The 23,026-nt window shown below is 40.4% G+C and overlaps 1 protein-coding gene across 2 annotated transcripts in view; it reads left to right on the top strand.

Annotated features, from left to right (window-relative positions):
- The window catches only part of sepsecs (Sep (O-phosphoserine) tRNA:Sec (selenocysteine) tRNA synthase), an 80,461-nt gene extending 74,423 nt beyond the window's left edge, over positions 1-6,038 (top strand). For both annotated transcript variants that reach the window (XM_048542685.2, XM_048542693.2), the window contains 2 exons: positions 4,774-4,864; positions 5,195-6,038. In XM_048542685.2, coding sequence (XP_048398642.1) covers positions 4,774-4,864; positions 5,195-5,513 — 410 coding nt within the window. In that variant the 3' untranslated portion in view covers positions 5,514-6,038. The remainder of the gene's footprint in view (positions 1-4,773; positions 4,865-5,194) is intronic.
- The last annotated feature ends 16,988 nt before the right edge of the window (positions 6,039-23,026 follow it).

The following is a 23,026-nucleotide window of genomic DNA, read 5'->3' as shown; positions in this document are numbered from 1 at the left end:
TCATGTGACAGGATCTGTAGGATTTTTAAACGTTATGTTCAATGAAATTTTGATGGTAAACCCATTTCCTCTTTTATGCTTTCAGTGAGAAGTTGAGAGCAACATCACAGCGAGTAGGCTTTGTGTCTGTCTCTTTTTATTTATGGGATGTGGGCATCACTGGCAAATCCCAGTATTTGTCATTCTCCCCTAACTGTGCTTGAACTGAACAGCTTGCTGTGCCATTTCATGGGGCAGCTAAGAGTCATAATACAGAAGAGGCTATTCAGCCCATCAAGTCTGTTCCACCAAAAGTATACTGCAACCTACACTAGTCCCAGTTTCCTGCACTAGGCCCATAGCCTTGAATGCTCTGATGTATCAGTACTTTTTCTTACCTTTTATCCAAGTATTTTCTCCTGCCCCAGCCACCCTCCCAGGCAGTGCATTTCAAATTCCCGCCAGCCTCTGGCTGAAAACATATTCTCTCAAATCCGCTCCAGACCTTTGGTCTTTCACTTTAAAATTATGCCCCTTTGTTAGTGGTTATTTTGTTCGACCTGTCCATGCCCCCTCACAATATTATGCATCTCACCAGGTGTTCCCTCAACCATCTCTGCCCCAGAGAAAAAGAAATCCAAGCTTATCTAGCCCCCCTCCTTAGCTAAAATGCTCCATCCTAGGCAACAACCTGATGCATCTTCTCCCAACCCTCTCTTGTGTAATCACAACCTTATAGTGTGGTAACCAGAACTGCACAAACTACACCAGCTGTGGCTTATGCTGAGTTCCGTGTACCTCCAACATGAATTTTTTGCTCTTATAATGAATGCCCCACTGATAAAGACGGACAAGATGTATGGCTTCTTAACCGTGTCCTATTCATCTATCTTACCACATTCAGTGGTCTATGGACAAGTATCTCAAGATTCCTCCGCTCCTCTGAGCTTCCCCTGGAGCCATTCATTGAGTACTCCATTGTATTGTTACTTCTTCCAAAATAATTACCTCACATTTATCAGGGTAAAGTTCCAAGTGCCCATCTGAGCAATCCGTTAATATCCTGCAGTAACCTAATACCTTCTTTCTCACTGTCAACCACCTGGACAAATTTTGTGTCATCCGCAAAATTCCTTATTACGACCCCACATTCTCATCTACAATATTTATAAATATCACAAAGAATAAGGGACCCAGCATTGATCTCTGTATTACATCATTGCACACTGGGCTCCAGTCACACAAATAGACTTTATCACCACGCTCTGTCTCCTGTCACTAAGACAATTTTGGATCCAAGTTGTCCTGAATCCTATGAACTTTTATCTTCTTTATTGGTTTCTCATGTGGGACCTTAACAAAGGCTTCACTGTAGTCCACATAAACTACATCAAGTGCCCTACCCTCATCAAAACACTTGGTTATAACCTGAAACATTTCACTAGATTTGTTCGGTATGACATCCCTTTGACAAAGCCATGTTGACTATGCCTGATCAAACATTGCCTGTCTAAATAGAGATTAATTTAACATTTAATGCTGTATCTGTGTCCTCTAGCTGCATGCAAAGATTACCCCTATGTTTTCTAATAGCTCCGCTCTTCACTATTTTCTTACTAGAGCTTCCTTATTAATGATGTTAGACTTACCAGTTTATAATTTCCTGGTCTATTTCTACCACCGTTCTTATAAAGAAGAACCACATTAGCTGTCCTCCAACTCTCCAGCATCTCCACTGTGGCCAGAGCCAGTTTCAATATTTGGGTCAACGCACCGGTAATTTCTTCCTTCATCTCCCACATCAACCTGGGATATAATTCAACTGGACCTGGGGTTTTGTCTGACTGTTTCCCTTGTTATTCTCTTTCATTTGATGTACTTGTAGAATATTTTGGGATTCTCCCAAATCCTGCCCACCAGTGTTTTCTCCTGATTGCTTTCTGGAGATACCCTCCCCCCGGTACTTTATATACTCCTCCAGGGCCTCTGTTGTTTTGCTCCTTTTGTACCTGTTATATGTCTGCCATTTCCTTTTATTTAGTTGTGGAGTCAGTCCATTGCTGAGGGTTTGGAGTTACCTCTAGATTAGGGTGGATTTTCCTGATCCAGATTCACTTTTAAAAAAACATTGATGCTAGTTTCACAGTATCATTACTGAGCGTAGCTCTACAATGACAGATATATTAATTGAATTTCATCAGCTACCAGTGTGGGATTTAAATCAATGTTTCCAAAGCATTAGGCTGGGCCTTTGACTTACATAGTCCAGTGACTCTACCACTGTCTTGCCCTTTTTATTTTAAAGAAACCATTTTCACGTTCAGATTTGTCTGCTCTACAAATTAATTACTAAATGCATTGAGACATTTTGAGCAGCCACGATGCCACCTTGAGCTGCGATTGGAAAATATTTTCCAGTTTTGAACATAATCTAAAATGTACTACAATTAGAATTAATATGAAAAACTATGTGACTTTGATCTATTCTGCACTCATGGTGCTGACTTCAACTGGCTTGTGGCTTTTTCAGTTTTAGTATGCAATTATCAACCCATCAAACCTTGCAAAATGTCCTTGCTTCTCAATCTGTCACCAGCAGCATTATCAATGAAGTGGGTGATGCTGGTCTAGTTTTCCTCCCTCCACTAATGACGCTTATGTTGCAGCTGCTAGTCCTTCCAATTCAAGTGCTTATATCTGGAAAGTGATTCAATTTATATTTTCCAAACACAGCAATAATAGAGTAAAAGCTCTACCTATGCTATTTTTGCCTTAGACTGTGTAAATGTTGTTCCAAAGTAATTATAATTTGGTGACATCAAAATACCAGTTTAATTGCCATGTAAACATTCATTGTAGCATGATATCACAGTTGATAATTTTACAATTTATAACTTAGCCATGATTTTTGTTTTAATGACTAATTTGATTAACCCCCTTGAAGACTGAGTGAATGGCATTTGTTGTCCGTAACTGGTGCACATGCAGTGTCCATGCCAGCTTTAGATTGGATAAATTATGAGAAGTACATGCTGACAACATTAGGGCTAAACTGTGATGCCCCCTGGAGGTGTGTTTGGTGGTGGTGGTGGGGCAGGGAGAGGGTAGTTTAGCAAGGCAGGAGTGTTATGAGTGTGGGGCGTGGTGGTGGGTTGGGGGGGGGGGGGGTGGTGGAATCCCCTTCTTTTCCCAGTTGTCTGCCTGCATTGAGTCTAGGCTGGAAAAGTATGTGGACAACCTTCCCTCCTTGCTGCCAATTTGAGGCCCTTAAGTAGGCAATTAATGACCCTTCTAGGGTGTCATCTTGCCACTGCTGGTATTCATCCAGCATCAGGCTTTAGGATGTGCCATGTGGGAACCCTAAAACTCAAGTCCTACTGAAGTGTTACTGTCAAGGTTCTTTAAGTAAATAATAAATGAAAGAAAGATTTCATGCTATTTGTAGTTATTGACAGCTGAGGTGAGTTCTGATGTAAGGTTGAGGCCTGGATTGTTTCCCTCCCCAAGGCTGCTATCAGACCCCCTAAGTATCGCCACCATTTTCTGTGTATATGTTGTGCCATACTTGGCTGTTCCTGGCACAGCACACGAAGAGGGATCCTGGTCTATTCTTTAGACTGACTCCAGTAGTCCATTTAATCAGTTGTTGTTTCGGCCTTCCTAGACCTGGTTATGGAGACGTGCTGCACGCTCTACTCACTTTAGCTGAAAATAACAATTGGGCTCATAGATTGGCATGGATGCAATTTACATACTTAAGCAACCTCCCATCCGTTTCAAGTCTAAAAACTGCTCGCTCATTTATATTTTCTAATCAAACTGTTCAGAGGTGTGACAACAATGGAAGTTGTTTCCGTTAGGTGGGGAGACTAGGACCCGTGGGCACAGCCTTAGAGTTAGAGGGGGTAAATTTAAAATGGAAATGAGGAGACATTTCTTCAGCCAGAGAGTCTGTGGGCCTGTGGAATTCATTGCCACGGAGCGCAGTGGAGGCTGGCATGTTAAATGTCTTCAAGGCAGAGATTGATAAATTCTTGATCTCACAAGGAATTAAGGGCTACAGGGAGAGTGCAGGGAAGTGGAGTTGAAATGCCCATCAGCCCTGATTAAATGGCGAGTGGACTCATGAGCTGAATGCCTCTACTTCCACTCTTTTGTCTTATGGTCTTATGGTCTAACTCTGGATCAGCTGGACTTTAATCCTGGTCTCCTGGCTTAGTGGTAGGGAGACTACCACTGCAGCACAAGACCCATGAATTGATTTATTTACAGATTGCTTCAGGTGACCCTTGGGCATCAAGAGGTAGCCAAGGTCCCTCTTCCATCTCATCTTCAGTCACCTTATTCAAGTCAGTATTGGACAACCAGTAATTAAAAATCCTTGGTGCTCATTGTCAGGTAACTTATTTCTATTTTTAAAAAAATAATTCTTGACAATTCCCTGATTTATTTACCCAGCAAATTTCTGAAGAACCCATACACTGTTCCATGTTGCAATGTAATGAACAGTGGGCGTACCCCTTCAGTGATGCTGTGTCTCATTTGTTATTTGTCAGTCATCTGGAGAAAATTGAGTTACTTGTATTCAGTCCCTGTCAGAACCTGTGACTGACAGTTCAAGTACAGGAAATTGATTCTGTTTAAGCCCACTTTCTGTTCTTTTGTTACCATCTCCTGCAGTGCAGCTGTGTTTTTTAACTGATATGCTTGGTATTGAAACACACATTATTTGGTTTATGTGAAGCTCTCACTGTATGGCCACCTCGTTGTTCCTTGATTTTCTGCTTCTTTCAGCAATGTCCTTGAAAAGATTCCATGAACACAAAGATAAGGCTGTCACACAGCTTGGATCTATGCTTTTCACCAGACTAGTATCTGGAGCCAGGTGAGTTGATGAGTAATTCACAACCTTAATGGACTTATTGATTGACTTGTGCTTTGTTTTCCTTTTTATATGAGGAGCATGAAAAACTCTGTTGGATATTTGAGCTGCATACATTCATATTTATCATTTGACATACTCACCTCACCTTGCCTATATGCTGAAGGATAATTTTTTTTAAAAATGGTCTCTACATTTGTTTTTGGACTTTGTTGCCATATTATTCAAATTTTAGATTTTGTCTGTAGTGCAATATTTCTCAATCGCATAGAACATGTATGGAAATAGAGGTTGGCCTAGTTCCACATTGTTTGTTTCTTTCTTTTGTTTCAGAGTTGTTCCTGTTGGCTCAGAGCAAATTATAAATGGCTACACTTTCCAAGGATTTATGTCACACACTAATCGCTATCCATGCCCTTATCTGAATGCTGCTTCAGCAATTGGAATGAAAAGACAAGATGTGGATCTTTTTATTAAGAAACTGGACAAATGCCTCAAGACCCTATTGAAAGAGATAGGCATTTCAGGAGCTGAAGAGGACATTGAAAAAGAAATGTCAGCAAATATTGAAGATGATGATACAGCAGAATTGATAGAAAATGTTCAAATTGGTCTCAAAATTTCGACAGATGTGGTAAATCATCCTGTTTGATACCCCTTTAATTGGCCAAGTGCTCCCTACTCAATCCAGGGGTGAATTTGCAGAAGTGCCTGACACAAAAAATAACAAAAAATTTACATTATTCCCACTCCTTAAATTTTTGTTTTCTTCTTCTTTGGCATGAATAGTTGTTGATCAGCTTAACAGTGAATTATGTTATGATAAGGAGTAATTTCTGAGGCGTGAGAAACTGTTTTCTGAGTGATAAAATCAATAAAATGATCATTGGGGGAAGGGAGATAAAGTTAAATTGGGCTAATGGGATCCTTAAGAAAATAACTGAAAATTACCTCGATAAACATTTTGATAATAAGGTATTTCATTTGGCATTGCAATGTTTTCTATGTTACAAGCTGTTACAATAAATATATGAGAAAATGAAACTTGTAAATAATATTTTGCAAAAGGATGGATGGGAATTACCTGTTTTATTCTGCTGGTAAGGTGAGAGTTGGAAGTAATGTATGATTGCCTTGTGCCTGAGGAATTACTTTGTAGCCCAGCATTACTCTAATAAACCACTTGTCTCCTTTGCAGTCCTCAGTATGGAGCCTCTGCTTTTCAGACGCGTGTGAAATCAAATCCACGAAAGATCGATTAGGTGAAAACCAGTTTAATTTCACTTGAGACCCTTAACAAGCAGTACTGACAAAGTTAATACCTCAAAGTAAGTTATCATTCAGCAACTTGATTGAAGACCACAAACTTAAGTCTATTTGAGACTCAACTGCTCACAGGTTAACTTGCTGATTTCTAGCCTACTGTACGGATGTCATATGTATTTCAAGAAAATAAGAGTATGGTTTAAAAATAAATTAATTGTTTTGCAGAAATCTAATTAGCCTAGAAAGCTCCCTGCTGTTTTGAGATGAAAGAAATTTGTTGGTATCAGATATGTAGGTGGTTATTCTATGCATTGCATTCATGTTCTAATTCCCCAAAGAATAGTAACAGAATAAATAATAAAGCGCTTGAGTGCAATGGTAGGGATGAGCCTCTATTGAAGTTGAAGTTGGGCCAAAGCAGATCATTTCATTACACTTAAAGCATTTAGAAGGTATGTACATATGAAGAAGAAATGCATTATAATCAGAAAAGGGATAGGCATGTAGAATAAAATATTATTAGGTGCTGCTGCTAATCAACATCAGTGTCACAACTCATGTCATAATATATCAGGCATCTTTGCAAAGATCTGTAGCTCAGGTTGTGGGTGAGTTTTTGTGACTTGCTCACCGAACTGGCTTGTTCTTGTTCAGATGTTTCATCTGATCAGTGATGGCCTGTTCTAGAGTTGTAGTCCGTTGCTGGTCCATAGTGTGTTTAGGTCCTGCGAAATTTCCTGTTCGTACTTGTAGAGTCAGTTATGGGCATCATTTGTCATTACTTGTGGCATACTGCGTCTGTTCTGTTCAGCTATTTTATAGCCTGTGGGTGTTGAGTGGGAGGTTTGTATTTCATGCTGCGGGGCAGTACCTGGTTCCTGAGGCATTCGTGGAGAAAGTGAAGTTGTTCGCGGATAGAGCTCAGTCAGTTGGCAAAACTTTCCCATCGTTGGGCAATTTTTAATGTGTTACCCCCATAGGTGTTTAAAATTTAAGCAAAGATTTGTAGCTTGGGTTGTTGGCGAGGTTGTTGACTTGATGTTACCTGGCATGGTGACGAAACATCGGAACGAAAATGTCTGGCGAGTAAGTCAACAACCTCACATTGGGCATCTTTTTACCTCACGTTATGAATGGCAATGTTGGATTACAGTGTTGCTTTGGGAGAATCTGGACTGCACTAAAAGAGAAAGGAAACCATCAGATCAGCCATGATTTCATGGAATGGTGGAACTCACTGGGTCAAATAAATCATGTTTAATACTTTGCCATATTGATCACATCTGCTTACGTGTAGCATAAGCAATTCAGTCATTTTCCATGCCCTTTCCTTAACCTTTTTTGGCAAGATAATCTTTCACCAGTAGTTGCACTGAGATTGAGATGTCATCCATGTTAAGCTATGCCAGTACTGCTCTGACCAACCTCCAGTTTCTACTCTGTATACACTTGTATTCCTATAAATCTCTGATGCTCATATTCTAGCTTCCACCAAACCCTCTTCACCCAGCACCCCTATGTTTGATGACCTGCATTGATTTCTGATTAATTATCGCTATCACACCCTCATTCAAATATGTTCATGTCATTTCTCCATATCTCTGCAACCTCTTTCAATCATATTACACACTGAGATTCATCTCTGGCCTCTTGTGCATTCCTCATCTCACTCTAGCTTTGATGGCTTTGCTTTCTGTTCTTTAGGCCTTAAATTCTCAATTATTTTTATCAGATCTCAGCCTCTCCGTTTCTCTCTCTCTGCAAGATAATGCTCGATATCTTCTGTTCATCCAAGCATTTTGTCATCTGTCATATGTCTCAGCCTTTGAGTCAGAGTTAGTTCTTGCCTGAGTACCCTCCTATGAAACCCTTAGATCATTTTACCATGTTATTTGAATAGAGGTAGTTCTTATCACTAGCTAGCAGAATGATATTTCAGTTCACGTTATTGCAGACTATCAGAAAAATAAGGCAGAAATGAATCACGCATAAAGAGCAATGGCAATTCTACATTTTTTGAATAGAGAAGAAGATATGATCTTGTGCATTGGATATGATCAAGAGAGGTGGGAGCAGAATGTGACCCATTGAGTTCCACCATTCCACGTAATCATGGCTGATCTCATAACCCTTAATTCTACTCTCCTGCTTTTCTCTCCACAAACCTTCACTTCATTGATTATTGGAAATCTGCATATCACAGCCTCAAACGTACATGAATGACCCAGCCATAACAGCCCTCTGCAGTAAAGAATTTCACAGGCTGACTACCCGCTGAGAGAAAAAAAATAACCTCCATACTGCTGCCTGAAATGGGCAACTCCTTACTCTGACATTGTGCCCCTCTGGTCTTAGACTGTCCAACAAAGAAAGTGCTCTGCAGCTGTCCTGTCAAGGCCAATAATAATCTTACATGTTTCAAAACTTGCCTTTCATTTTTCTAAACCCTATTGAGTACAGGCCCAAACTACACAATCTCTCCTCATTAGAAAATATCCAGAATCAGCCAAGTGAGCCTTCTCTGAACTGCCTCCAATATCAGTACATTTTTCCTTAGATACGGGGACCAAATTGTTCCTAGTATTCCAGGTGTGGTCTGACTAGTGCCTTGTATAGTTTTAGCAAGACCTCTCTATTATAGGGTGGCATGGTGGCTCAGTGGTCAACATTGCAGCTTCATGGTACCAGAGGCCCAGGTTCAATTCCACCCACAAATGACTGTGTGGAATTTACACATACTCCTTGTGTCTTCATGGGTGTTCACTGGGTGCTCTGGCTTCCTCCTGCAGTCCAAAGAAATGTGGATTAGGTGGTTTGGCCATGCTAAATTGCCCATAGTGTCCAGGCATGTGCAGAGGTACAGAGATAGGGGAGGGGGGGTGCGTCTGGGTAGGATGTTCTTCAAGAGGGTGGTGTGGGCTCAGTGGGCCAAATGGCCTGCTTCCCCACTGTAGGGATTCTATATTCCATTCCCATTAAAATAAAGATCGACATTCCATTTTTATCCCATTTACTCACTGAATGTGGATAGTGGCTTATTATGATCATGCACAAGGATCCCCAAATTCCTCTGTACTGCAACCTTCCATAGTCCTTCCCCATTTAAGTAATATTCTGTTCTTCCATTCTACCTGACAAGTGCATAACCTTACATTTCCCAATTCTATCTGCGACATTTTTGCCTACACAGTTACCCTGTCTATCCCTTTGCAGATTCCTTGTGTCATTCTCATTATTTGGTGCCTATATATTTTTGTGTAATCTGCAATCTTGAAAATGGTATGTTTTGTTCCATCATTCATGTCATTAATATATATTGTAATAGATAGTGGCATTAGCGCTGATTCTTCATTTTTCTTTGATCCCTCATTTTTTCCCCTTACCATTATTTCAGAAAAGTAGATCAGGATCAGTGCTATCAAAAGATTTATTTGTCTGTGACTCTGCACCAGCATTCATTCAGGGAAAAATGTTTGATATTCTTTTCCTTGATCCTGATAACTTTGTTATCTTCCTTCCTTTGTTCCTCTATTCTGTCCTTGCACAAAAGCACAGCTAAGTTGCATGTAAGCCAGGTACTATGCTTAGTTGGTCTTCCTCAATATTGCAGTAGTCATAATGGGACAATAATATGGACAGTCAGAAACAAAAATGGAAATTGCCAGGAAAGCTCTGCAGGTCTGGCAGCATCTGTGGAGAGAAAGCAGAGTTAATGTTCAGTTCAGTTCTAAAGAGGTGTCACTGAACCCAAAACGCTAACTCTGCCTTTCTCTCCACCAGTGCTGGCTGGCCTGAGTTTTTCCAGCAATTTCTATTTTTGTTTCTGATTTATAACATCAGCAGTTCTCTGGTTTTTTTTTAATAATATGGACAGTTCATTTAAAACTAATATCTATTTAATTTAGTGTTTAAAAATTACACAATTAACCTAATTTACTTGACTAAATAGAATTATCTTTGAAATTCCATTGTGGTAGGGGTATTTGAATACTTAATATATTTTTTTCTGAAACATCCTTCTGCTGCATTAAAAATCGAATTACAGAGCATTTCTGTCTGGGGCCCTTCCTGTTAACCTTTTCAGGGTAAATTTCACAAATCACAAAGCAACACAAGTCACAAGTGTTTTAAAATCAAAACAGCAACCTTCACACTGGTCTGAATGGCTGGGGAAGGTTTCTTACAGACCACACAGATGACAAATGAAAGAACACATCGCTTACCCATATGGCTAGCCTGAGTATACATCTGATAAGTGAGAGGATCAAGTTGCTTGCAGTAGTAATTTAAGCTGCTGTGCCAGCTCTGCAGCTTGAAGTGATTCTTCATTACTCTGGAGGGAGCACCATAAGTTAATTTAGTTTAAAGCTAATTTGTCCAACTTTGGCATTGCTGCCAGCATGATGTGACATTCTTTTAATTGAAATTACGCCAACAGAGAGCGAAGGCTAGGGTTTTGTTACCAACGCAGGCAACTCAAGTCAGAAGAATTTCCAACTCATCAGACTTGCTTTGCTTTAAAGCCCCAGGTCATGCAGATTGTCCGCGTGGATAGGATCGCGATTGTGTCAGATTCGCTGACTTCAGAAGCAGATCCTAGCCGCTCATGGAATGGAGAGTGCCTAGGCAAGCTGGTTAGAATACCTGTCTATGTTCTCTGGGACTTCATGGTAATTGGAATGAAAGATGTATGATCTCTTAATACAGAGCCTTCACCATTCTCATTGACTCCTCATGCTCTCTCTATGGCATCCAGGCCAACTCAACACCAATTCACCTAGTGAATTCACCAACTTTAGGTACATTTAAGTCGTCATTGGATAAGCATATGCACGTACATGGAATAGTGTAGGTTAGATGGGCTTGAGATCGGTATGACAGGTCAGCACAACATCGAGGGCCAAAGGCCCTGTACTGTGCTGTAATGTTTTATGTTCTATGTTCTAGTATTCCCCATCAGCAAATCTCAGGAGCCATGTGAAGATGAATCATTTAAACCTCTTAAAAATCTAACAGAGCTCTCACTCCACACACTTGATAGTGAAAAAGTTTCCATTAATGAAACCTATTCAAGCATTTTAAATCTGAAGTGACTAATTTCTCATGAAAATAAAGTCTTACTTCTAGCTCACCTCTCCAAAATTTTAACCTATCAGGAAAAAAATGGATCTGTCATGAGATGGTGGCTGTTCCACGTCCATGTCCTGTGCGTCATGTGTAAAGATTGGTGAAGTCTTCACAACTCCACAGAATTTTGGCTCTGGGAGTCATTTTTTTTAGGCAAACATTTAATGAAAGCTCCACAACCTATAATTCAATGTTCCGAGCTTGTTACATGTTAAAAATCAAAGATTTTGCTACAATTTATGTAAATTACATCAAGCTGTGTTTTGCACATTTTACTTGGATCTGTAATGAAAATTGGAATAAGGAACCAGTTAACTTTCAGCTCAAAACCATTTTGTGCTGAACATTGTTGGAATATTCAGCTGCTCATGGAGGTTCGTGGAGAATCAGCAAAAATGCAAAATCAGCAATTCAACTCCTTAATGAGTGAAGTTAACAATAGAGAAACAAAGGCTAATAGATGGAAATACAGTACGCTATAGTCAAATTAAAATCAACTGAGAGAAGGAGAGAACAGAGGCAGAACGTAAAAATAAGATTTCCTTTTAAGTTAAATGTTGCAATTTAGAACTTACAGAAACAATTTATTCTTGGAACTATGAGACTCTGCAGGTTTAGTTATTCCCTTCAGGCCCAGAGGGGTTGAGTGACATTTGAGAAACTTAAATCTTGTCATCAAACCAGATTTAACAGCTTAAGTACCAGCACTAACTTTCTATAGCACATCAATTTGACAATTAACATGCAAATCCAGCAATTTCATGAAACACAAAAGGAGATTGATAGTGAGGTCCCACTTTTGTGAGGCTAATGGCAAATTGCTGAGCAATTTGTGGTGAATCACAACTCATAGCAAATCCTTCCCTGCCACATGTTGCTGCGATATTTGCACACTCATCATGGTGTGTGCCTTTAACTCATTTTTTATTCCAGAAAATTCTGGCCCGACATTATTTTCTATATAACTATTAAAAGTGTTTAGTTTTTAAACTGATAAATGATTTGGTTGGTTACAGAGTGAAAAAAATAGACACAGAGTAATTTTGATCAAACATAGGTGACGACTGAACTACCCAAGTAAGAGATGGATTGTCTGACACTGTAAAATTTTCATTGATGGATGACAGGTATTTACATTTATGAAGTAAATTGTTGGTTTGGGGAATTTCAATCTTCATGTAACCATGGTGATGTGACTTAATTACTTTTATCACAAGTATCTTCCCATAAAAGGCTCAAAGAATATTGACAATTTAAGTGGAAACAACTGTAGGTTGGAATGGATCCCTTGAGTTGTTGAAATGGAGTTAGAGACATGACTAGAATGTTAGATTTCCAATGGAAATACGGTCCTTTATAAGGGCCTGACATGAGATTGGTTTGGAGAGCCTCTGCCTGATTTGTAACTGGCATCTGGCAATTAAACTACATTGATCCTACTTAAAGTTGCATTGATAATTTCACTCTGAAAGATCATAAGAATAGTTTATAAACGTTCAAATTATGCAACCTTGTTTTTCTTCAGTTATCTGTTATTCAGAAATTGCTAGTGAACTTTCCCCCCACGGTGATCGAGAACGCCCTTGACCGCGTCTCCCGCATTTCCCGCGACACATCCTCACACCCCGCCCCCGCCACAACCGCCCCAAGAGGATCCCCCTCGTTCTCACACACCACCCTACCAGCCTCCGGATACAACGCATTATCCTCCGACACTTCCGCCATTTAAAATCCGACCCCACCACCCAAGACATTTTTCCATCCCCTCCCCTGTCTGCTTTCCGGAGAGACCACTCTCTCCGTGACTCCCTTGTTCGCTCCACACTGCCCTCCAACCCCACCACACCCGGCACCTTCCCCTGCAACCGCAGGAAATGCTACACTTGACCCCACACGTCCTCCCTCACCCCCATCCCAGGCCCCAAGATGACATTCCACATCAAGCAGAGGTTCACCTGCACATCTGCCAATGTGGTATACTGCATCCACTGTACCCGGTGCGGCTTCCTCTACATTGGGGAAACCAAGCGGAGGCTTGGGGACCGCTTTGCAGAACACCTCCGCTCAGTTCGCAAAAAACAACTGCACCTCCCAGTCGCAAACCATTTCCACTCCCCCTCCCATTCTCTTGATGACATGTCCATCATGGGCCTCCTGCACTGCCACAATGATGCCACCCGAAGGTTGCAGGAACAGCAACTCATATTCCGCCTGGGAACCCTGCAGCCATATGGTATCAATGTGGACTTCACCAGTTTCAAAATCTCCCCTTCCCCTACTGCATCCCTCAACCAGCCCAGTTCGTCCTCTCCCCCCACTGCACCACACAACCAGCCCAGCTCTTCCCCCCCACCCACTGCATCCCAAAACCAGTCCAACCTGTCTCTGCCTCCCTAACCGGTTCTTCCTCTCACCCATCCCTTCCTCCCACCCCAAGCCGCACCCCCCGCTACCTACTAACCTCATCCCACCTCCTTGACCTGTCCGTCTTCCCTGGACTGACCTATCCCCTCCCTACCTCCCCACCTACACTCTCTCCACCTATCTTCTTTACTCTCCATCTTCGGTCCGCCTCCCCCTCTCTCCCTATTTATTCCAGTTCCCTCCCCCCATCCCCCTCTCTGATGAAGGGTCTAGGCCCGAAACGTCAGCTTTTGTGCTCCTGAGATGCTGCTTGGCCTGCTGTGTTCATCCAGCCTCACATTTTGTTGTCTTGGATTCTCCAGCATCTGCAGTTCCCATTATCAGTGAACTTTGGGCTGCTTGCTGTTGGCACTGGCTATGAAATTAAATTGTGTTTGATTTCTCACTGATAGAATCTCTCTTGCTCAATGAGCATACCATCCATACAGAAATCATATTCAGCGAAGCTAAAATAAATTACTGTCAGACTTTGTCAGGGCCGAATTACTTTCATCTGCAGCAGTTTTATTATGAAAGCAAGATTATTTTGCAGTTCCACTTTAAAATTTGCTATTTACTTGATTGAAATTGAGCAGGACCTTTCTTTATGAAATAGATAATTAACATCAGATACAGACATTGATGTGTGGCTTTTACTGATATGGACCCAAACTAATTGTTTCATTCAACGCTTCTTAATGTGGGCAAGCAGCATAATTATTATCTTTCTTAGCTCACAGGCATAAACTATGTAAGCTAAGAAATTTATTGTGCAGGAACTGATGTGACAATTATTCATGTGACAGAAAAAAAGTCTTTAATCATCAGCTGCTGTGTTTTTTCTCTATGATTCCGCAAATCCGTGTTTCCTTCTTGGGTGTGCATTTTCTTTGATCTATGATCATAAGCAATCTTCTTGCAGAGTAGAGGAATGGAACTCTATCAGTCCCTCCACGTGGTAAGTTTGAAGAGGTGAGGGTACATTTAATGAGGTGGAGACCAGGGCACACTTCTGCCACTACCCTTATTAAGTCAATGATGGTAAAACCCAGAGATAGACTTCCCTCCTGCTGCCAATTGAGGTTCTTAAGTGGGAAATTAATGATCATGGCACTGGTGGTTGTAATCCTGGCAGCAACCGTCACCTCCCTGGGGTGCTGCTGAGTATAATCGAGCTGAAGCTTCTGACTGGCTGGAAATGCTTTGTGAGTGGAATGGGGGGTGGTGAGTGGTGTCCTTAGCCCAGGGAAAGGCCCACCATTGGCCTGTCAAGTGTCTGACTAGTGCAAGACGCAGCAGACTTTCTCAAAATGTGATTCTTAAACTGGCAGCTGAGACCCCTGTCATCTCCACAACATTGCATCCTAAGCGTACGAAAATTGTTGGGGTAACTTGGAGTAAATAATGTCTGTTTTCTCAGTTTTACTTTTGTCCACACCAAGCTCTTGATTCATACCTAAGCCATCACTGATGGCAATCATCAGTGGAACAAGTTAACAACTAGCATAGGAGTGTCACAGCATGTGGATGCATGACTATTGTTTGGCTGTGCAACTCTCTATGGTCAATTTCAGAAGTACGCAAATATCTTTTTATGTTACTCAGATCCTGTGTTTTTGACTTTGTGATCGTTTTACGCTTTGTTAAAACAAATTCTAATTTATGACCATTATGTTTGCTCTGTAAAAGAATTACATATCTGAGTGATGATGTCATGCCTTTTCAGAACAACATTGGAATCAGTTTACTTTTGGAACCATACTCTGTTAATTTTTTAACCTCCTGTTGAGATTTGTAATTATTTTTGTAGTCAGCAGCCTGGTATGATATAACCACATGAATAATCCTTCATCTATATGAGATTATGATTGCAGCCATTGAGTTACGCTGCTTGTTTCTGTCTGTTGTTTATCTCCTGAAGTCTGTGAGAAGATTTGTTATTTTTTATCGGCTTGGAAAAAGGTTGGTAACTGCTGATGTGCAAAAGGTTGCTTATTTTTATACTTTGCATTCGTTCATCAATGTTTGAACCAACAGGGCTTGAACTAAATTGTTCACTGAAAGGACGAAGATTGTACCATCATATCATTAGAATGGAACTGCTTTATGAGGATATACAAAAATATAGAACAACAATGTTATGGATTTTGAATTTTTTTTTAAATTCAGTGTGGGACATGGGCATTGCTGTTGGGATCAGTATTTATTGTCTGTCCCTAGTTGCCCATTAGAAGATGATGGTGAGCTGCCTTCATCAACTGCTAAAGCCCATTTTGTGTAGATAGATGCACAATACTGCTGGGGAGGCAGTTCCAGGATTTTGACCCAGTGACAGTGAACGAACAGTGATATATTTACAAGTTGGGATGGTGAGTGGATTGGAGGAGAACTTGCAGGTGGTAGCGTTTCCATGTATCTGCTGGCCTTGTCATTTCCAGACGGAAATGGTCATGTGTTATCTAAGGATGTTTTGGTTGAATGTCTGCACTGCATCTTGTAGCTAGTACTTACTACTACTACTGAGTATCAGTGGTGGAGTTACTGAATGTTTGTAAATATGGTGCCAATCAAACAAGATGCTTTGTCCAGACGGAAATGGTCATATGTTAGGAAGGTGTTACCTAAGGATTTTTTTGGGTGAATTTCTGCATGGCATCTTGTAGCTAGTACATACTACTGCTACTGAATAGCAGCGGTGAACTTACTGAATGTTTATAAATATGGTGCCAATCAAACAGGATGCTTTGTTCTGAATGGTGTGAAGTTTCTTGAGTATTGTTGACGCTTCACTCACTCAAGCAAGAAGGAAATATTCTACCACGCTCTGACTTGTGCCTTGTAGATGGTAGACAGGTTTTGGAGAGTCGGGAGGTGAGTTACTTGCTGCAGTATTCCTAGCCTTTCACATGCTTTTGTAGCCAATGTTTATATGGTGAATTCAGTTCAGTTTCTGGTCAATTGTAGCCCCTGGGATGTTGATAATGGGGGATTCAGTGATGGTCTCACCATCGAATAGATTGTCTTTAATATTGGAGATAGTCATTGCTTGGCATTTGCATGGCAGGCATGTTACTTACTACTTGTCATCCCAAGCCTAGATATTGTCCAGATCTTGCATTTGTACATAGACTGTTTCAGTATGTGAGGAGTCACGAATGATGCTAAACACTCTGCAGTCATCAGCAAAACATTCCACTTCTGACCTTACAGAGGAGGGAGGGTCATTGATGAAGCAGCTCAAGATGTTTGGGCCTAGTACACCATTATGAGGAACTCCTACTGAGATGACCGACCTCCAGCAACCACAACCATCTTCCAATATGCCAGGTACGACTACAGCCGGTAGAGAGTTTGCCCCCGATACCCAAAGATTTTTGTTGGGGCCCCTTGATGACACACTTGATCAAAAGCGGCCATGCTGTCAAAGGCTGCCACTCTCACCTCACTTCTGGAATTCAGCTCTTTTGTCCATGTTTGAACCAAGACTGTAATGAGGTCAGGAGCTGAGTGGCCCTGGCGGAACCCAAACTGGGCGTCACTGAGCAGGTTATTTCTGACTGGTTTCTGTTTGATAGCACTGTTGAAGACACCTTCCGTCACCGTACTAATGATAGAGAATAGACTGGAGGGGTAGAAGTTGTCCAGGTTGGATTTGTCCTGCTTTTTAAGTACAGGACATACATGGACAATTTTCCACATTGTTGGATAAATACTGGTGTAGCTCAGCTGGAACAGCTTGGCTAGGGGACTGGCAAGTTCTGAAGCATGTGACTTCAGCACTATTTTGAAGGATTTGATCTGAAGGGAATGGAAAAATTACAAAAGTTCTTCTTCCTCAACACGGTACAGTAGCATTGAGACAATGTCACTCGACTAACCATCCTAAAGCCTGGATTAATTACTCACAATGACAATTGGGAAATTTTAAATGATGTGATTAAATAAATCTGGAAGAAAGATCATAATAACGGGAAGCATGAAACTGCCAGATTGTTGTAAATGACCCATAGGTTCAGCAATATCCTTTAGTGAAAAAAATCTATCATCCTTGACCATTCTGGCCCATGTGTGACTCCAAACCCACAGCAATATGATTGCCTATTAAGTCCCCTTTGAAATGACTTAGCAAGGTACTCAGTTGTATTTTTGGGGGAAAATAAATGCTGGAATTTGCCTGGCTTCTATTCCCTGAATCATGTTACTCTTTCTGGAATATATCATGATGCCTTAGAATTGGACAGGAATAGAGAGTGACCAGGATGGAAGGGCAGGAACACAAAGCTTTAGGTTAATACATTGATAATGGGAAACTTGGCTGTGATTCAGGAGGAACACTTGAATGCCCTGAAGGACAAGTGATATAAGCCTGGACGTTTTTACTGAGATTAAATGGACCAGAGTTTGAAATCAATAGGTTCTGGTAATTCTTTAGAAAGAGAGAGTACAGTCAGCACAGATAAAAAGTGAACAGTATAGGAAAGATTTCCGATGTGTTCTTGGCTTAAGAAGAAAACAAGAAGTGTCCTGACCTGAAACGCCAACTTGCCTGCTGTTCTGATGATGCCTGGCCTGCTGTGTTCCTGTGTTATCTCTGACTCCAGCATTGGCAGTTCTTGAGGCACTGAGGAGAAATTTTGTTTGCTAGGTGAAAGAAAGATCACAATGCACACAATAGCTCGTCTTATAGGTTATTGACTGCATGATACAAAAAGGATCAGCGAATATCATGAATACATTAATTTTATCAGTGTCCATGACTGACAGAATCTGAAAAGTTGAATTTACAACTGGATAAAATTGGCAGTGAGTTGAGATGGACACAAATTAAATGAATGCTGATTTGAAATTCACCTTCAATGATTAAATACTTAGAAAGGATGTGAAACAAATAGTGTATATAAAATGGGGGAAAAGAACCAAACATCCTGTGAAATTCGACAACAGTCAGAAAATGCTGGAAACACACAACAGGTCCATCCACAGTTAATAAGAGAAAAGACAAGTTTGTAGCATAGGTCCTGTACTGTATTATAACTGCAGACAGGAAAGAAAGAGCAGCAACAGGAAAGAACGAGCCCTCCAGACTAGCACTGCAAAGAGTTAGCTAATGTGCTCAGTCATCAAAATACACCTTTTTAAAGCTGGATAGTGGTTTAAAACAAAACTTGGTATGTGAAGTTTGCCTGAGTTTTTGAATGTTTTAGGCATCTTGGGGAAAAAAAATAACAAAATGGACTACTTTGAGCTGGATAGTGTTGTCTTCTCGAGTGCTGTTGGAGCTGCAGCCATTCAGACAAATGTGGATTATTCCATCACATTCCTGATTTGTAGATTGTGGACAGGCTTCGGGAAGTCAGGAGGTTGAGTTACTTGCTGCACAGTTCCCAGCCTCTGACTTGCTGTTGTAGCCACAGCATTTATAGGGCTGATCCTGTTCAGTTTCTGATCAATAGTAACCCCCATGACGTTGATAGTGGCGTAAATAAAGCCCTTAAATATCAACGGACAATGGTTAGATTCTGTCTTGTTAAAGACAGATGTTGCTTTGTATATGAATATAAGAGCATAACATCAGAACGAGGAGCAGGAGTAAGCCGCTCAGCCATTTGATATGATCATAGCCGATAACATCTCAGCCTCAACTCCCCTTCTCTGACTGCTTTCCACAACCCTTCAACCCGTCACTAATTTGAATTTGTATGGTATGGATATCTACTTCCACTTATCAGCCCAAGCCTGGATGTTGTCTAGGTCTTGCCACATATAGACATGGTCTGCTTCACCACTGTCACTGTATCATCACTTAAACTGGGGCAGAAAAAGATTTGTTTTTCAACATGACATGACCAATAAAGGCCCAATTCAACAGACTGAGTCCACAATCTATTTGTTAAAAAAATTACTGATTTGAATTTGTGAGTAAAACTTCATCCATTTTGGACTGGCTAAATTGCAGCTGATTAATCCCTTTGTAGCTGTGGCAGAGCTCATTTCTAGCCTTAAATATGGTAATTATGATTAACTGACTTCAGGGATTTGGATTTGAAGTTGCTTGCTTTGCTGTGAAGTTTGATGATCTTTGTTACTTGTAGATAGTGTCATTTAGATTCCACACTTCTTGGTTTGGTTAATGCCCGTGGATAATCACAATCTCTTTTGGCATAGATCAATAAGGCAAAATCTTCTGAGATTCTGGTTAGCATGGGTTTGGGTGAGAAAGTTGAGAGAATCATGTGGGGTGAGTAGTGAAGAGCATCCCACCCGCGAGATCAAAAAGTCGCACTTTCCAACCAATTGTTGAATGTATGACATGATTCTCGCCAGTGAGCAGTGAGATGTCTGTTTACCTATTTTATCAATCATTACCATCCTCACTATTCCACTACCTTGCCTCATTGATGTGCAGTTTCCCATTCTCCCACTCACCAGGTAGAAACTAGATGGAAACAGTTCCCAATGTAAAACTCAGTATGGTAGCCTGTCAACTCCAGCTCACTGTGTAACCTGGACCCCCATCAGTTTCCAGCATATCAGGGTATGTTCCATGGGTAGTGTTCACACACACCACCCCAAATCATTTAGCTGTACCTGCAGGTCGCTACTTGCAAATTGTCATGCTGTCTGTTACTGTCTGCCCTACAAACCAGGAGCAAATAAAACACCCCACACAGGGCAGATGAAACAAACTATGCACAGGGCAACTAAAACGCACCATGTTGGGCAGTTGTGAACTGCGACTGGTTGACCTGGTGCATGGTTGACCTTTTAAAGATGGCGCTACAGCAGCAATCTTGGGAGGGCCCCGCAGTGCCCAGCACCACCTCTGCAGTGGTAGAGAGAATACAAATGCGCAGGATGCCGTCGAGCATGGTGCAGAGTGAGGCGGTTTTGGGAATTTAGTATGAGAAATCTTGCTTGGGCTTGAGGAGGGAAATCCTCCATGTAGCTCATCAAAAATGACAGCAAATTTCTGGTGAGGTTCAGTCCATATTTCTGCCTTGTCTAAGTTTCCAGTCATCTCCACTTTAAGAAGCTACTGCAGGCCATCTCTGAACAAGGAATTTTAAAAAAAATCAAGTTATCACATTCAATTGAATGTGAAAAGATTTATTATAAAGTTGCAGCTGGATGCATAAAAGAGCTAAGATCATCTGTGCCAGCTGATACAGCAATGTTATTGTCTGACATATGGTTGTGTCAACTTTTAATGAATCAGCTGTAAAGCCACTATGTTCATAAATTGTTCAGCATGCATTTTACAATGCTGCAAATTATACAGGGATTATTAAAACTGGATCCTCAACTTAACGATCAGGTTGACATTTGCTGAAGTATTTTTATTTTAGTGTGCATCTTTATGAGCTTCATCTGCACGAGTGAAATAGAAGATTTTTTTGTTTGTGCTTTTCACTTTCAAACACCATCAGGATTAACACAAAGGTAAAGATGCACACGCCTATGTGAGATTTTAAAGAAAATTGCAATATTGACTGACAGACTGTCCCAAATTCATATATTTCCATGGTCTCAAGTGATGGCATAACATCATAATTCTGCTGGATGCATTTGTCACATATGATCACAAAACTTTACAGATAAGCAGGAGGTATTCGATATATGCCTGTGTTTTTTTCACTAAAATGAAAAGATTCCATCATATTTGAGTCAATAGTTGTTGTAAGAATAGAAAGATTTAGGTAAATTAGCACAATGTATTCTCCAGCTGTATATTTGAAGACTTTAAAAGGCAGAAATTTACTACATTCCATTACTACCAAATACCCCTGCTTGCTGTGTAAAATTGTGGCAACTCAACAGTTTTTGTTTAGCATCAGTTTTTATACTCTTTAAGGGAGTATCTCATTGCAATGAATGTTTTAAAGACCAGATTGGTCATTTTCTGCTCCACAAACCAGACATATGCCTTTTTGATTGAAATATGCAGTGTAAGCTCCAACGAGAATCAAAGAACAATAAAAAAAACTTTGAAATGGTGGGACATGAAGCATTCGTATGTTAGGAGAAAAAGAAATTCAATGTGATTATTGACAACTTCTATTTCCCATCATTATGAAGTCTGACAAATCTCATTAATTGTTAATCGGCATCTAAAAAGCATTTCATTAAAATTTGAAGTAAACTATTCTAACCTTACACAATGTAATGTTTGCTTCTTTGGGCACCTCAGCACCAGTAAGAAATTATTTCATTGAGGAAGATTCAGATTGGGATAATATGTGTCTGTATGGGGGATAGTTTTATATCTAGAAAGTAAGTTTGTGAAGGACAGAACTGGAAGCTACCTTTGCACAACTTGATAAGCAATTTTTTTACAGAGTTTATCATTATAACCATGCACCTCCTAAGATGAGAACTACAGTTTCAATCTGTATTGATTTATATCTGCTTTGAAGAACATGTAAACAATTCATTTATATAACGGTGTTAATTAAATTCCCACCTCCTCCATAAAGTGGAAACAAAATTAACATATACTCAATAAGAGGATTGGAAAACTGCCAATATAACACCTTTATTCCAAAAGGGTGGGGATGGGTTACTATAGACCAGTTAGTTTAACCTCTACTACTGCGAAAATTGTTAGTGTCTGTATTTAGGATGTAATTTGAACATTTAGAAACCCATAACATAATCAAGCAGAATCAGCATGGCTTCATGAAGAGGAAGTCAGGCCTGTCAAATTCATTACAGTTCTTTGAGGGGGTTATAAGCAGAGTAGATAAAGGCAAACCTTAGCTGTCCTGTATTTAGGTTCCAAACACATTTGATGAGGTACCACAGATTGGCTATTTAATAAACTGAGAGTCCATTGTTTTGGGGGTGTGTACTAGCATGAATCAAGGATTAGCTAGAAATAGAAGACAGAGAATTGTGATAAAAGGGACATTTTCGGGAAGGCAATCTGCAACTAGTGGAGTGCCACGGGAATCTTTGCTGGGGCCATAAATGTTTACTATATTATATATAGTTCTTTTGGTTTTTACATGTATACATATGTGTGTGTACATACACATATATAATAAGTATAGTAATGACTGGTTACGACCTGGAGACAGACAGCTGAACCAAATCAGCCTTTCTCCCTCTGTATTCACAACACATATTCAAAGACCCTCAAAACTGAGCCCAATTATTCCTAATCAACGTCTTGAACAACCAATCCCAGACACAGGTATGAATCAAAATAAAAGACTTCACAATTTATTAACAATATAGTGACTTGAACAGAGTAAAATTAAACAACTAAATAATCTAACATAAAACAAAAAATTGTGGATGCTAGAAATCTGAACTGAAATAGAAATTGCTACAGAAACTCAACATGTGTAGAGAGGAAGCAAAGTTAGC

Source organism: Stegostoma tigrinum, chromosome 1, assembly GCF_030684315.1.
Source record: "Stegostoma tigrinum isolate sSteTig4 chromosome 1, sSteTig4.hap1, whole genome shotgun sequence".
Taxonomy (NCBI): Eukaryota; Metazoa; Chordata; class Chondrichthyes; order Orectolobiformes; family Stegostomatidae; genus Stegostoma; species Stegostoma tigrinum.
Note: the sequence above shows the minus strand (reverse complement) of the source record. Positions and strands in the feature narration are given on the sequence as shown.